This window comes from Indicator indicator, chromosome 2 (genome assembly GCF_027791375.1).
Source record: "Indicator indicator isolate 239-I01 chromosome 2, UM_Iind_1.1, whole genome shotgun sequence".
NCBI lineage: Eukaryota > Metazoa > Chordata > Aves > Piciformes > Indicatoridae > Indicator > Indicator indicator.
This window is the reverse complement of record NC_072011.1, coordinates 8,560,422-8,574,123: the sequence shown is the minus strand read 5'-3', so window position 1 is coordinate 8,574,123 and position 13,702 is coordinate 8,560,422. Positions and strand designations below refer to the sequence as shown.

The 13,702-nt window shown below is 41.0% G+C and overlaps 2 protein-coding genes across 2 annotated transcripts in view; both read left to right on the top strand.

The window, feature by feature from the left end:
* UBE2J1 (ubiquitin conjugating enzyme E2 J1) overlaps nt 1-1,986 on the top strand; it is a 28,010-nt gene extending 26,024 nt beyond the window's left edge. Inside the window, exon 8 of the mRNA XM_054397757.1 lies at nt 1,180-1,986. Within this exon, the coding sequence (XP_054253732.1) occupies nt 1,180-1,449 (270 nt within the window). The 3' untranslated portion in view covers nt 1,450-1,986. The remainder of the gene's footprint in view (nt 1-1,179) is intronic.
* Nucleotides 1,987-4,296: 2,310 nt separating this feature from the next.
* Nucleotides 4,297-13,702, top strand: part of LOC128975697 (gamma-aminobutyric acid receptor subunit rho-2) — a 50,058-nt gene continuing 40,652 nt past the window's right edge. The window contains exon 1 of the mRNA XM_054392713.1: nt 4,297-4,490. Coding sequence (XP_054248688.1) covers nt 4,303-4,490 — 188 coding nt within the window. The 5' untranslated portion in view covers nt 4,297-4,302. The remainder of the gene's footprint in view (nt 4,491-13,702) is intronic.

The following is a 13,702-nucleotide window of genomic DNA, read 5'->3' as shown; positions in this document are numbered from 1 at the left end:
GGAATTCTTCTCCCACATACAGAAAATGTGGCCAAAAAGTCATGGGACCAAATGCTACTTACTGTCTTGTGGATCATCAAACCTGATACACAGTTGAGGATGTTCCCTATCAGGCAATGTGGAAAGGATCTCTCTTGTAGATAGAGTAGCTGGCCAAAACAGTGCTTAGAGTTATGGATATTGTGTCCATCAAAAGGCTTTTTCTTGAAAGCAAATATTAATGTCCAGAATTGTAGTTTTGCCTGCTGTAATGATAATCATTCTTTTAGAAGGGAGGGAGCAGAAAGCTGACTATGGATAAGAGCTGCAGGGTTTGTTTTTTTTTTTTTTAAGTGGGACTGCCTGCAAACTGTGCTAACAAGTGAAAAGACAACTTCAAGAAAAAAAGAACTTTATCAGAGCTACTTTTTAAAAACACTTTAAAATGTAACCTTGTCAAAATGCCAGAAAATTATTTTCTTTAGTACAATACTCTTCTGAGGTGAACATCAGTTGTAGAAGTTTATTTTTTCACTAGATATAATGGCAGACCAACGTTTGACCAGTAGAGGGCAATAAGTCTGTGCATGATTAAGTGCAGTGCTTGGCAATTCCTGCTGCAGTCACTTAGGTGTTTTGTGTCCAGGGTTTTTATTTTAATTTGTAGTTTTTCCAGTATTTTTGGTGCTGATGAGAACAGATTTATGGACCCAGTTGTCCACAGGAGGCAGTGCAGCATTGCTTAATTATACTTCTCTGGACTTTTCTCATTTCTTTCTTGGCCCTCCCCAATTTTTTTCCCCTTCGGTATGGGTAATGTTACAAATCCTGAGAGACTTAACTGTCTAGAGGTTTATTAAAGATTTCTTGAGCTGTGAAGTGTTAAGCAAGTCCTTGGCAAAGATATTTGAAACCTCTTGATTTGGGAACCAATCTAGAACTCAAACACTGTTTGATGGATTTTTTGAGGTTTTGCTTGTCATTAGAACTGCTATTTTGAAGGTTGAAATAGGTTGCTGCTCAAGATAGCATCTGGACAAAAATGACGACTATAACCATCTCCTAACTGCTTGTGACTTGCATTATCAGGCTTCCAAGTAGTAACAATTACCTGAAGAGTACGTTTTAGTCCTAATGATTTTATTCCCTGCTAATCTTAGACCCTGTCTTGCCTCACAACTCTCCATGTTTCCTTTTTAGCCTGAGACTCAGACTAGCAGTGCAGCAGCTGGTCAAGAGCGTGCTACGCCCGTGTCCACTAACACATCCATGAGTCCTCGGCAGCGCCGTGCCCAGCAGCAGAGTCAGAGACGGGCTCCTTCCTCAGCTGACTTCAATCGGGTACAGCAGCCAAGAGTCAACATGAATCACACTGGATCAACTGTTCTGATTGTCCTTTTGACTTTTGCATTGGCAGCTCTTATATTTCGTAGAATATATTTGGCTAATGAGTATATTTTTGAGTTATAAGGTTGTCTGTCAGTCATAACAAGCGGTGACTGGAGTGCTTCACTGAGCGTTCTGTATTGGGTATGACGTGAGAACTGTTTACAAAGATTACTTTTTGTATTTATGCTTAAATCCTTATGAATGTTCATGTACCTACATGTAGAATACTTGTGAGAAAAGCAAAGCTGGTCATGTAGCTATGACAAGGGTTAATTGAGTATTCACTGGATGCTTGGAAAAACAGTCCAGTGGAATAGCACCAATAAGGCATGTGGAGGGGAGTCAATTTGAGTAATTGATCAACTAGGAAAAAGACAGTTTTTAAAGTGTCCAACTCACTTTTTTTAATGGAATGTAAATGCAGTTAATCACCCCCTCTAAGTTAGTGTAAGGTTTGGCGCTGGAGAAGGAACTATAAACTGAAACACTACTGTGTGTTTGTGTCCAGTGAACTCTAATTTAGAGGGGATAGAGTTTTGTAACCACTTCTTATTTACCATGATGCATTTTTAGAGGGGGAACACACACAAAGGGGTTGTGACACTGCTTTGGGTATGTGATAGGGGAAAAGGAGTAGGGGAGGGAAGAAGGGGCCAGAAAACTACTTGCATTATTGTTTTTATTGGTTTTTTTGAAGAAAGATTGGATAATCTTTTTCAAGATTAGAATGTCTTCTTCTAATACTCTCAATTGTATATCTTGTTGGTTTTTTTTTTTTAATTTTGAAGGTTATATAAAACATGTCTATTCTTGCAATAGTTATAAATATGTAATATAATTATTTACCCAGAGCTATTGTCTTTTAATTATACCAGAAATACATGTAATGTGTTAAACTGAAGGTTTCATATGTGGTTTTTATTTACTAAAGAAAACTTTAAACCTTATTATACTTAAACTCTCATATGTGTGAACATGCTTAAGAGAAATATTTATTAAAACCTTGGTAGTAATAAATTCAAGCCAGTCTTTAGTTATGTTTGAAGTATCACATGGTCTTTTGGTGGCTTTGTTTCATATTTTTGGTTTTTTTAAATCCAAAATCAATGTTGGACCCGCAGGCTTTCTGCATTATTAGTTTATTAAAAAAAATAATCATTGTCAACCTCCATGAAAGATGTGAAATTGCACACAAGGAATAGACCTACAATTATTAGGGTTTTGAGAGCTTTTGTTTGTAATGTGAAGTGGAAGAAAGCAATCAACAGGATGATTTTCTTCTTGTTGTTACTGTTCAGATTTAAATGTGTTCTAGCATGTTTATTTCAAAGACAATGACATTTATCTGCCATCTTGTTGCTGTCAAACAGCTTTGACTTAGGTGAGGTTCTCATCCTGGTTTTCAGCATTTGTCAGGCTGCCTACAGCTTTCCTGAATTCTGTTAAAGAGAATTTGTATTAGTGTTTTGAAACACTAATACAAGGAAAGCCTGTTGTGTCTCAAAGGGGAAGTGGAAATAGAACACAGTTTTGGAGTTTTTTTTTTTTCTTAGCACTTCCTGTGGATTGTTCATAATCTTGTGTGCAGATACAATGGAGCAAAGATCAAAAAAGCAGTTTTCTTACAACATTCAAACAGATATAAGTAATTTATTCAGTCAGTTCAGCAGTTACTTACACATTCTGTTGTAGAACAATTTGATGTCAATATGTTAATTGTTGTGGTTTTACCTAATTGGTATATTTATTCATTAGAAATTAAAAAAAAAAAAAACAAAACAGCTAAAGCCCCCAAACACAAAACCCCCAGCCCCAAACCACAGAAACCCTCTCCAGATCCTGTAGCTTCTAAAATACACGTGCTATGTTTCTTTGCTGCTGCATTGCTTGGATACTTGTTCTAATCCAGTGTTGCAAACCTGGGCTCACAGAAGAGAGTTTTGAAAGAGATGTTACCCAAAAGACAGCTTTGCTGGATTTTGACCTGCTTGCTGGTCTGGAAGCTTTGCTCTGAGTGTGCTTTTCTTTTCCTAGAAACTCCCAAACTTTTGTTCTCCTACCTGTACGCTATGCTGGCTGTTGGTTAAGCAGTTAAGCCTTTTGCAAAGAGGCAGTCTGCATTGCCCCCTGGATGGGCTGTGAAAAAATAAGCTTCCAGTGATTTCTGAAAGCAGCCTCTTCTTTGTGATCAAATAAACATCTCCTTTGTAGCTGTTTTGTTTTTTTTTTTTTTTTTTTTTTTTTTTGGTCAGCATTTTTTGAAATAAAATGCCTGATTATGGAAATACCTATTTGAAAAGTAAATATGAACGGTGACTTGGTTTATATAGAGTCAGTTGCATGTATAGAGATGCTTTGGGGGGGGGGTTTACTGTGTTTTGTATTTCCTTTAACAGTTAATGGTAAATAAAAAGTCATTAATTTCAGAGGGAATAGCTCATCTTTTATCTTCAACAGTCTAAAGAACCAGGCTACATCAGAAAATAAAAAGGGCTGTAGCACCCTGTAACAGCAAAACAGGTACATTTTATGTTGAGGTACATGTCTGAAAATGCAGCACAGGCACTTTCCAGTTGGAAAAGATGTCCTGTGTAAGAAGAGAAAATCTGGAAAGCCTAATGAAAAGGGACAGCCTGGTTTTGCACAGTCTGGCAGGAGGGATAGCACTGTCCTGAGATTAGGGGATTGAGCAGAAAGCCGGCATGCAGAGTTGCGGCTTTTTATATAATGGCTTTAGTAAATATCCTTTAGGACCCAGTGGAAACGTTTGGTGAGGCGAACTTCATGAGTAATGGCCAATCATTAAGCAGTGATGAGGGAAAAGCTTTTGAGTGAGAAGCTGGTGACAGCCTGTGTCAAACACCACGTCGGGAAAGCAGCGTTTCTGCCACCCATCACTGATGAGCAGCCGCCGCCAGAGCTGGAGTTGATTCAATGTTCAAACCCGGGGGGACTTGTACCACAGGAGGTTACTGGAGTGCTGAGTGCCCGGCTCCTCTTTCCAGCGAGATGCCTTATTTTGCAAAACTCCTTTTATTAATCTTTTGCTTAGTTCTTCTTGTGGAAAGCAGAAAACACAGGAGGAGGAGGTGGACAAACCAGCTGGAGGTGCAGAGGGCAAGGTAAGGGTTGCTGGAACACCTGTATTCGTTTTCCTGGAGTTTTATGAATGTGTTACTACACAGACATAAAAATCTGCCCTGCAAGTGTCTTTGTGTATCGTATAGGTGCAAACAGCCTTACAGGGAAGGTTTTTCTAATAGTTTTCTGGCAGCATAATCCATTTTAACTGTAAATAAGAAACATTTAATGCTGATGTTAATTAACTCTTAATGAGGCAAGTTTTGCAGAGAAGTTGACCGTTTCAGCATGGATTGTGGTAAAAATATTCTTAGCTTTACATAGGAATTACTGTGAGAGTTCAGAGGAGTCGCAATTACAGATGTTAAAATCTCCTTATTTCAGCACTGTTTTAAGAGCAGGTTATTTACCCTGCTTGCTGGAACATCTCTGCTACTTGTGTTCACTTGAAGCTGCATTTTATTCTCTAAAAATGTGATGTGTGGATATTGATTAGCGTGTGCTGTGCTGATTAATAACAAATAAATCTCTGGAAGTTACCCAGAGATTGCAAAATTGAAATTTATTTTGAAGAAATAGATGGAAACTTTAAGAAAAGAAAAATACATTTTAAAAATGAAGCAAAGGCACGAGAAAGAGTTAAAGGTCTTAGCAGAGTTTATTAGATTTAGTGTTGCTGAGATTTGACTAGAGGTTTATGTTAGAAAAGATAATCTTCCAAACCTGTCAGACAGTCCAAAGGATGTTATCCTGTTTTGTAGTTATGTCATCCAGTGGCAATTATATCTTACAAGACTGTTGTTTGGAGGGCTCAAAAATAAAATTGGGTTAAGTCATCTTATTATACGGCTTCACTGTGGCTGGAAACCTTCATCTTTTTGTTTATTTTCTTGGGGTTTTAGTTTAATACTCAGTGCTTTTCTAGGGAGCATTGTTACTTGAAGAAATACAAAGAAATACTGTAATATAATAACTGAAAGCAAAGAGCAACCTGTATGCTGATTGAAAAAAATACAATACCATATGCTTTAAGTGACATAAATGTTATGAAGCTGAAACAGCAAGGGCCTGATGCTGGAATCCTAAAGCCACCTGAAGTTTTACCACTGATTTCCGTGGCATCTACATTACTGAAGGAGGTCTTTCATTTAACTCTGAAATCCAATTTTTCCAAGTCTAAGTTCTGGGAAATGTAGTTTCAACAGCAGCGTTTTCCTGCAAACCGTTCACATGTAGTAGGCATCATCTTACTTTGATGTAACAACATAAATCCATCTTTCAAGCATGCCTTTGCCCAAAAGTAGTGCCAGCCTCTGGGTTGAAAGCCCATTGGGACAATAATTAACACTTTCTAAAGTGCCACTCTTTCTATGACCCTGTGATAGAGTGGAAGCCAAAGCACTGCTAAAATTATTTATAGAAATGAATTTACTGTAAAGAATAACTGACACTATTCAGTTTTCTGTGGAATAATGATTTTAATGAACAGTTTTCCAGCCAGGTAGAACTCAAGGAACTATATGCCTTATATATAGATACATGCATTCCCTATGCAACGTATATAAGAAGTATAGAATCATAGAATCAGTCAGGGTTGGAAGGGACCACAAGGATCATCCAGTTCCAACCCCCCTGCCATGGGCAGGGACACCTCACACTACATCAGGCTGGCCAGAGCCTCATCCAGCCTGGCCTTAAACACCTCCAGGGATGGGGCCTCAACCACCTCCCTGGACAACCCATTCCAGGCTCTCACCACTCTCATGGTGAAGAACTTCTTCCTCACGTCCAGTCTGAATCTCCCCACTTCCAGCTTTATTCCATTCCTCCTAGTTCTATCACTACCTGAGATCCTAAAAAGTCCCTCCCCAGCTTTCTTGTAGGCCCCCTTCAGACACTGGAAGGCCACAATAAGGTCACCTTGGAGCCTTCTCTTCTCCAGACCGAATAGCCCCAACTCTCTGTCTCTCCTCATAAGATGTAAGATCAAGTCTCAAGGACTATCAAATGTGAATGACATTTATATCTAAGAATTTAGACACAGAGAATTCTGCAAAACTGAAAGAAAGGAAAGTATATGGAGCAGTATTGTGGGTATTTTAAATTACCAGTTCCATAGAAAAAGTGTAGTTGTCACTGAACAGTGTGACTGAGGGAGCTGGGGCAATTTAGTTTGAAAAAGAGGAGGCTGAGGGGAGACCTCATTGCTGTCTACAACTACCTGGAAGGATGTTGTGGAGAGATTGGTGCTGGTCTCTTCTCACAGGTCATTAGTGATAGAATGGCCTCAGACTACAACAGGTAGGTTTAGACCAGATATGAGAAAAAGAATTTTCGCAGAAAGTGGTCGGAGGCTGCCCAGGGAGGTGGTTGAGTCACCAACCCTGGATGTGTTTGAAGGTGGTTTGGATGTGGTGCTTGGGAGTATGGTTTAGGGTGAACTTTGTAGAGTAGGATTAATGGCTGGACTTGATGAGCTTGAGGGTCTTTTCCAACCTGAATGATTCTGTGATTCTGTAAGCCAGCAATGACTAGTGGACTCTTCTAGTGGAAGGAAATGAAGGCCTGTTCCTGTGCTGGTTTGCTAATTATGTAAGAGAAACAAAAACAGTGTCCTTTTTAGTAATTTCATCTCACTTTCTGCTTAGCATTTCTCTTGCTGACTTACTGTACAAAATACAGTAAATTCTACAGTAAATGCATTGGCCAAGAAAGGTTATTCCTATGTCTTTTAAGATGATACATCAACCTGATCTAAAGATTTTCATATTGACTTGGGTTGTGCAAGCACAGAACATCAATTATCTGTTTGCAGAGGCTAAATGTTGTACAGAGGTTCTTGCCCACAGAGCTGTGAGGGCTGGGGCTGACTGCTCCTACAGGTGCAGAGACAGCTGTCTGCTGAGAGTACACAGAGAAGCTGAGCCTGTGCCTTCATGGGAAAGGAAGATGCTACTGCCAGGTTAGGGCTGTGGAGTTAAGAACCCAAATTAAGAAATACCAGGTTAAGGGTTGTCTGTGCATCCTTAATTACTCCTCATTTTAAATCAACATTGAGCTGTAATGCATTACACTTTTCTGTGTGCAGTACCTCACTCAGCATGCTGAATGGATAACACTTGCTTAATTAGCAGCTGTGTCATGTTCCATTTTCTCTAACTCCTGCTCCCCCACCTCTCTTCTGCAAAACACAGGTATGACTCAAAGCAGCATCTGCCTCTGTGTGGCATTGCCATGGCCATTGCCTGGAGCAGCTTCACGTCATGCTGTGGAGAGCTGGGCTTTGCATGGGAAACTGATGTGTGCTCACTAAATCATAGCTCCTGGCTTTCTACTTTGATAGTCCTTTTTTTTTTTTTTTTTTTTTTTTTTAACCCTTTCCAGGGATATGATCTGTCTCTTATCTTACAAGACTGGATGAAGGGATTCAGTGACACCTGGATGGCACTGAAGGCTTTTTTTTGCTGATGTACAAGCTGGCAAACAGGGCACAAAACCCAGGGCTCCTCGCTAGCAGAAAATCTGTTGCCTGAAAACACTTGCATTTCATTCTGTTTTAGAGAAATCAAGTAATAAGTTAACTGCAAACTAAAACCTGTCGAAGTAACCTTGGTCACTGGGTTTGTTGACCCCAGCCTTTCTACACACTAGGGAATACATTTCCGGAGAGGAGGTAAAGACATCAGTGCTGAAGGACATGGTGTAAGTGTGGAAGGGTCCAGGTGCATGTGTCAAATAGGATATGGTCTGTGTTGCCATGTTGCCAGCCAGGAATTTCCAGGGAGCTGTATACTGCTGCCAAGGCATCAGACTTGATGTGTGTGGCACTGACTGTGCAGTGGATGTGGATTAACTTCCTCAGAGCATCAGCCTTGCTGTAAGTGACAAGCAAATGCTGTCAGCACATCTAGCACTGGGTTGGAAACAGTTCAGGGTACTCTTTGGTAGCTCTGCATCTCAGGAATCACAAAAAAATTCTGATAGTCTTCCTAGATTGTCCATCTGGCCAGAGTTTCCACAAAGAAAGAGAAATTCTGGAAAAAAAAAAAGTGGTTGTTTTAATATTTATTGCTCTCTAAAAAGTGCTGGTAATGCTCCTGGTAGTGTTTATTGCTCTGCATAAATTGTCCTGGAAGGGAGGGCTCAGGAGACAGTTGTCATGTTAATCGTACCTATGGACGCTGTTTCCAATGGCCACTGCATCCTTGGACAGACAGATGCAGTCTGACATGGAATCACAGAATCACAGAATGTTAGGGCCTGGAAAGGACCTTAAAAGATCTTCAAGTCCAACCCCCATGCTAGAAAAGTATCACCTAGAGCAGATCACACAGGAATGCATCCATACAGGTTTTGAATATCTCCAGAGAGGGAGATTCCACAACTCCCCTGGGCAGCCGGTTCCAGGGTTCTGTCACACTCACAGTGAAAACATTTTTCCTTATGTTCACATGAAGCTTCCTCTGCCTCAACCTCCACCCATTGCACCTTGTCCTGTCATTGGGCATCACCAAGAGGAGCCTGACTCCATCCTCTTCACGTATATATAAACATTAATTATAAACACCCCTTAGTCTCCTCCTCTCCAAGATAAAGAGCTCCAGCTCCCTCAGTCTCTCCTCATAAGAAGATGTTCCACTCCCTTCATCATTTTTGTGGCTCTGCGCTGGACTCTCTAAAGCAGTTCCCTCTCCTTCTTAAACTGAGCAGCCCAGAACTGGACACGATATTCCAGATGCAGCCTCACCAGGGCAGAGTAGACTCCTTGTCTGCCTCTCTCCTGAGATGTGTGTAAAACATTGTGCTTCAACCTGCAGAAAGACTGCACTTTTGAAACAGAAGTTGCTTTGAGCTTCTGCTAGCTAAAGGCTTCCTGCCAAGGTTTTGGAAGCAGTCAACGACTTGGAATATCTCATTACTCCAAGCAGCATGGCAGCACAAGGCTCGGCACATGAACTGGTTTCCCAAGCACCAGTCCACTGGGGCAAGTAATCTGCTGATCCCTGCTGAAATGACTGCAACTGGCAGATGTGCTCCCTCTGCTGCTTTGCAGGGCTGCAGTTTTTCCCCCAACATTCAACCAGGTGGTACAAACCTGTCTTCTGGTTTGTGGTACCTCCCAGCCCCTCCTGATCCTCCCAGCTGCATGGTGAATTCTCAGAAACTGCATTATTTGTAAGTGGTTAAATGCTGACAGCCATTTCCTACAGGTGGGTTGCTTACCTGTGATCCAAATCCAGGCTGTTGCTCAGCCTCTAATTGTGCAAGGTCTGATGCCTCCTGAGTGTTGTTTTTTTGGTTTTTTTTTTTTTTCACCAACACCACAGCTTCATAATATGACCAAATAGCAATTGAAGCAAAGCTGGAGAGAGATGTGTGCAGAAATGAAAACAGCAGAACTGGGAAGGAGACCTCATGCTTTATCCAGGCTGTGTGCTCCAGCTGTGGTTCATGGTCATGGATAGGACTCTCTGCTGTTGCCAATGTCATCCCTTTTTTTTCCACAGAGAAAACACTGAAGTGTGGTTAAGATTTTTCACTGAAAATGTAGAAATGTTTTCCCAAATCCCAGTAAGAAATGGGATAATAAGAGCCAATGTCCTACGACCATGAGGTACCCTCTTGTCATGACCAAAGTCAATGCTGAAATCTCCAGATGGAGGAGCAGAAACCTCCTGGCCCCTGGCTGCTGCTATTTGCACAGTGCACTGGAGGTCTTGTTTCCTTTCAGGCTCATTGCTTTACACCCTACAGCACAAGGACTGTCTGCAGTTTTACAAGTTCTTTATCTTGGTCTGGATAGGTCCAAATGTCTGCATAGATGTATCTCTGGGTTGTTTTTGATTTTGTTTTGAGTCCTGCTGAACTGTTACCTAATTTCTCATGGTATCCATATATAATTTTCTTTGATCTATTTGGCAATATAAAAAAGATCTGGTTTATGTAATTGTAGTGGGTTGAAATTACGGCCCCCCCCCCCCCCCCCAACTAATTTGGAGAAAATACCCTCAAAATAAAATTGCCAGACCAGCTCAGTTTGGGATGGAAGCAAACAAAGCTATATTGACAAGCAAACTAAAATCTAGAAATATGAAATGCAATGAATATGTACAAAATATACAATATATGTACAATATATATTTACAATTTATAAACAATGTAGAAACTCCTCAGATCCCCCTGGACAAATCCAGAGGACCTGTTCACTTCATCCCCCCACTCCTTCCCTCCTTCCCTTCAAGGCCATGGAAAAGGGAGAGAAGAAAGATGCAAGCAGAAGCAACAGGAGGAGAAAAGAGAAAGAGAACTGTTTATGCTTCTGGTCTATATTCCCATCAGCAAACCAATGAATTATATAAACCTTATCACTATTTTCCTTTTGCATCCAATGGTAATAATTTGGCTTTCAGCCTTTGAAGTCAGGGAAAGGACTTTGCAGATGCAAAGGAATAGAGCAAGCAGAGAAAACCAGCCAGCTCAGGAGAAACTGCAGCTATGGGATCCTTATTTCTTTTGGTGGCTCCAGGTTGCAGAGAGTTGATTTTGGCAGGAAATATTTTTCCCAGCCAGTGAGGTCAGTGACAAATTCTACTTGTTTCAGAGGGAAGAGATCAGGTTGTCCCTTGGGCAGTCAAAAATCAGTGTCAGCATCGGAGAGGAAATCTTTCTAGGTAGCAGGGAAAAGCCTCAAAACAAATGCCTCAAAAACCTCAGAAACTTGAATTGTTAAAGCTTAGGGTGCTGTGTTTGGTTTTCAGAATATTTTTTTTTAAGCCAGCCTTAGTTTCTGAAGCTTGTCTGATGACTTCTGAATGCCTGATGTGGACAGACTGGAAGTGCTGATCTCTCCCTAGTGCAGCCAATGAATTATACAGACCTTATCATTATTTTCCTTTTGCATCCAATGGTAATAATTTTACTTTCATCCTATGCAGTCAGGGACTAGGCTAAAGTTCCCCCTTCAGACTGTAACAGAAATTGAGAACAATTCTGAATAAAAGTGACTGGAAAGGGGAGAGGGGAAAAATATATAAATTAAAGGGCAATAATGGAGAAGCCTTTATAGAATGTCAATGAGGTGTCCTCATCTCTTTTCTGTAAACAGGAACAAGTCCTCAAAAAAGTTCTATCAAACTCATCCATCTGCTGGAACGTGTCCAGAAAATGCCCATAAGGATGATCAGAGGGCTGGAGAACCTCTCCTATGAAGTCAGATTGAGAGAGTTAGGGCTATTCAGTCTGGAGAAGAGGAGACCTTATTGTGGACTTCCAGTATCTGAAGGGGGCCTACAAGAAAGTTGGGGAGGGACTTTTTGGGGTGTCAGGTAATGATTGGACTAGGGCAGATGGAACAAAAATAGAAATGGGTAGATTCAGATTGGATGTTAGGAAGAATTTCCTCACCATGAGAGTGGTGAGACACTGGAACAGGTTGTCCAGGGAGGTGGTGGAAGCCTCATCCCTGGAGGTGTTTAAGGCCAGGCTGGATGTGGCTCTGGGCAACCTGATCTAGTGTGAGGTGTCCCTGCCCACAGCAGGGGGGCTGGAACTAGATGATCCTTGAGGTCCCTTCCAACCCTAAAAATTTCATTAATTCTATGATCCCACCTGTGCATAAAAAGCAATAAAATTACATATGAAAAACATAAAAAAAAAGAAAATAAAAGGAGATGAAGGAGATGGGTGGCTGTAAATAAATAGAGGTCAGCTTCAGAGAGTGCATAAAGCTGAAAGAAACCCTAGACAAATCTATAATCAGAAATGCTAAAGACCATAAGTACATCAGGGAGGATTTATGAGCTACTGATGATCAGATTGTCAGTACAGACACCCGATGGGCAGGAGGGTTCAGTGTATCCTTCAGCTCTGCAAAGGCACTGCTGGCTGTTATCCACCTTTGCTGCAGATAATGAGATGCTTCCTGTACCAAATGGTGGGGGTGTCATCAGATACCTGCTGGAGGAGATCAGAAGATACCAGCATAGCTGATGTCACTGTTGCAAAGAATGGGTGTTTTCCAAACATACTCAGTCTTGCCCTTGGATTAAATTGGTGAAAGTAATTGTTATCTGTTTCAAGGGCTGTGTAAACTGCCTCTCATTAAAAATGGCTCTATGCAAAGTCTTTGTAAATAGATTAAATGGATTTAAAATTAAATGTCAGCCCTCTCTCTGTAAATTCTGAATCACCTGTTGTGTACCTGAAGGATTATTCGTGAACTGATAATTAAATGCTGGTTATTGAATGCATCCCTTGGCTCCCAAAGTGCCTGAAAACCTCTTTTTCCCTATAGGCAGCATCGGTGTCCCCAGCCAGCCCTCTGAAGCCTCTGCAGCCACAGACTTCTTAGCAGCTCTCCTGGGTGCTATTTGCTGTTTGATGATTTGTAAATGAATGGATCTGAGCTTGGCATTTCAGTGAGGCTGTACCATTGATTTACAAGATGACTTTGTAACACCATCAGGGTTTTCCATACTATTTAAATTCCATGAAACACAAAGTTTTGTTGGATTTTTAATTTTATCTTTTTCCCCCTCCATTCTCTGAGCAGAGAGGTTTGGCTGGACACTCGCAGGTACTTAGGCCCTTCCATGATGGTAAAGTCAGGCAGGCACAGGAAGATCATTCTGCTCCACTTCCAGCTTTTTGTGCCCAGCAACCCAAACCTTTGCCAAGAAACACAACCTCACCCTGCAGCAAGCAGTTCAAAACTAAACTTTTGCCTCCAATCATTTCCATTCGTGGTTGTGCTTGAATTTATCCCCCCTGCTTTTAGGTTAAAATGAATGGATGCACTTGCTCCAGCTGCCTCATTCTTTACAGCCAGCAGGGAGAGACATCCCTATTTAAACAGGAGATGATGGTGAGGTTAGGGAGGGGATCCAGATTTTCCTGTGTAGTGTGTGCTCTGAGGAACAAAGTCTTATATTCCTTCAAAACATCAATGTAATAGTAAAACATAATTGTGTTGCTTCTTTTTTTCAGCTCTTCACTTCAGCCAACGGGTTATCAACGTCAGCAGCAGCAGCAGCTATCAATGCCCCTTAGGTCCTATCATTTCTTTTCTGAATTGAATGCTCTGATGAAAGACCTTTCTTCTGATATGTAATTTAAGATCCCTTTGCTCATACTCATCATGATTTGTGTTTTAATGACCCTAAGGCACATCCACAGCCCTTCCACAGCCATGGTGGTGGTTTTCTAAGCTCTGAACTTCTGACCAAGATTTTAAGCCTAATTCAGCCTCTTTTTT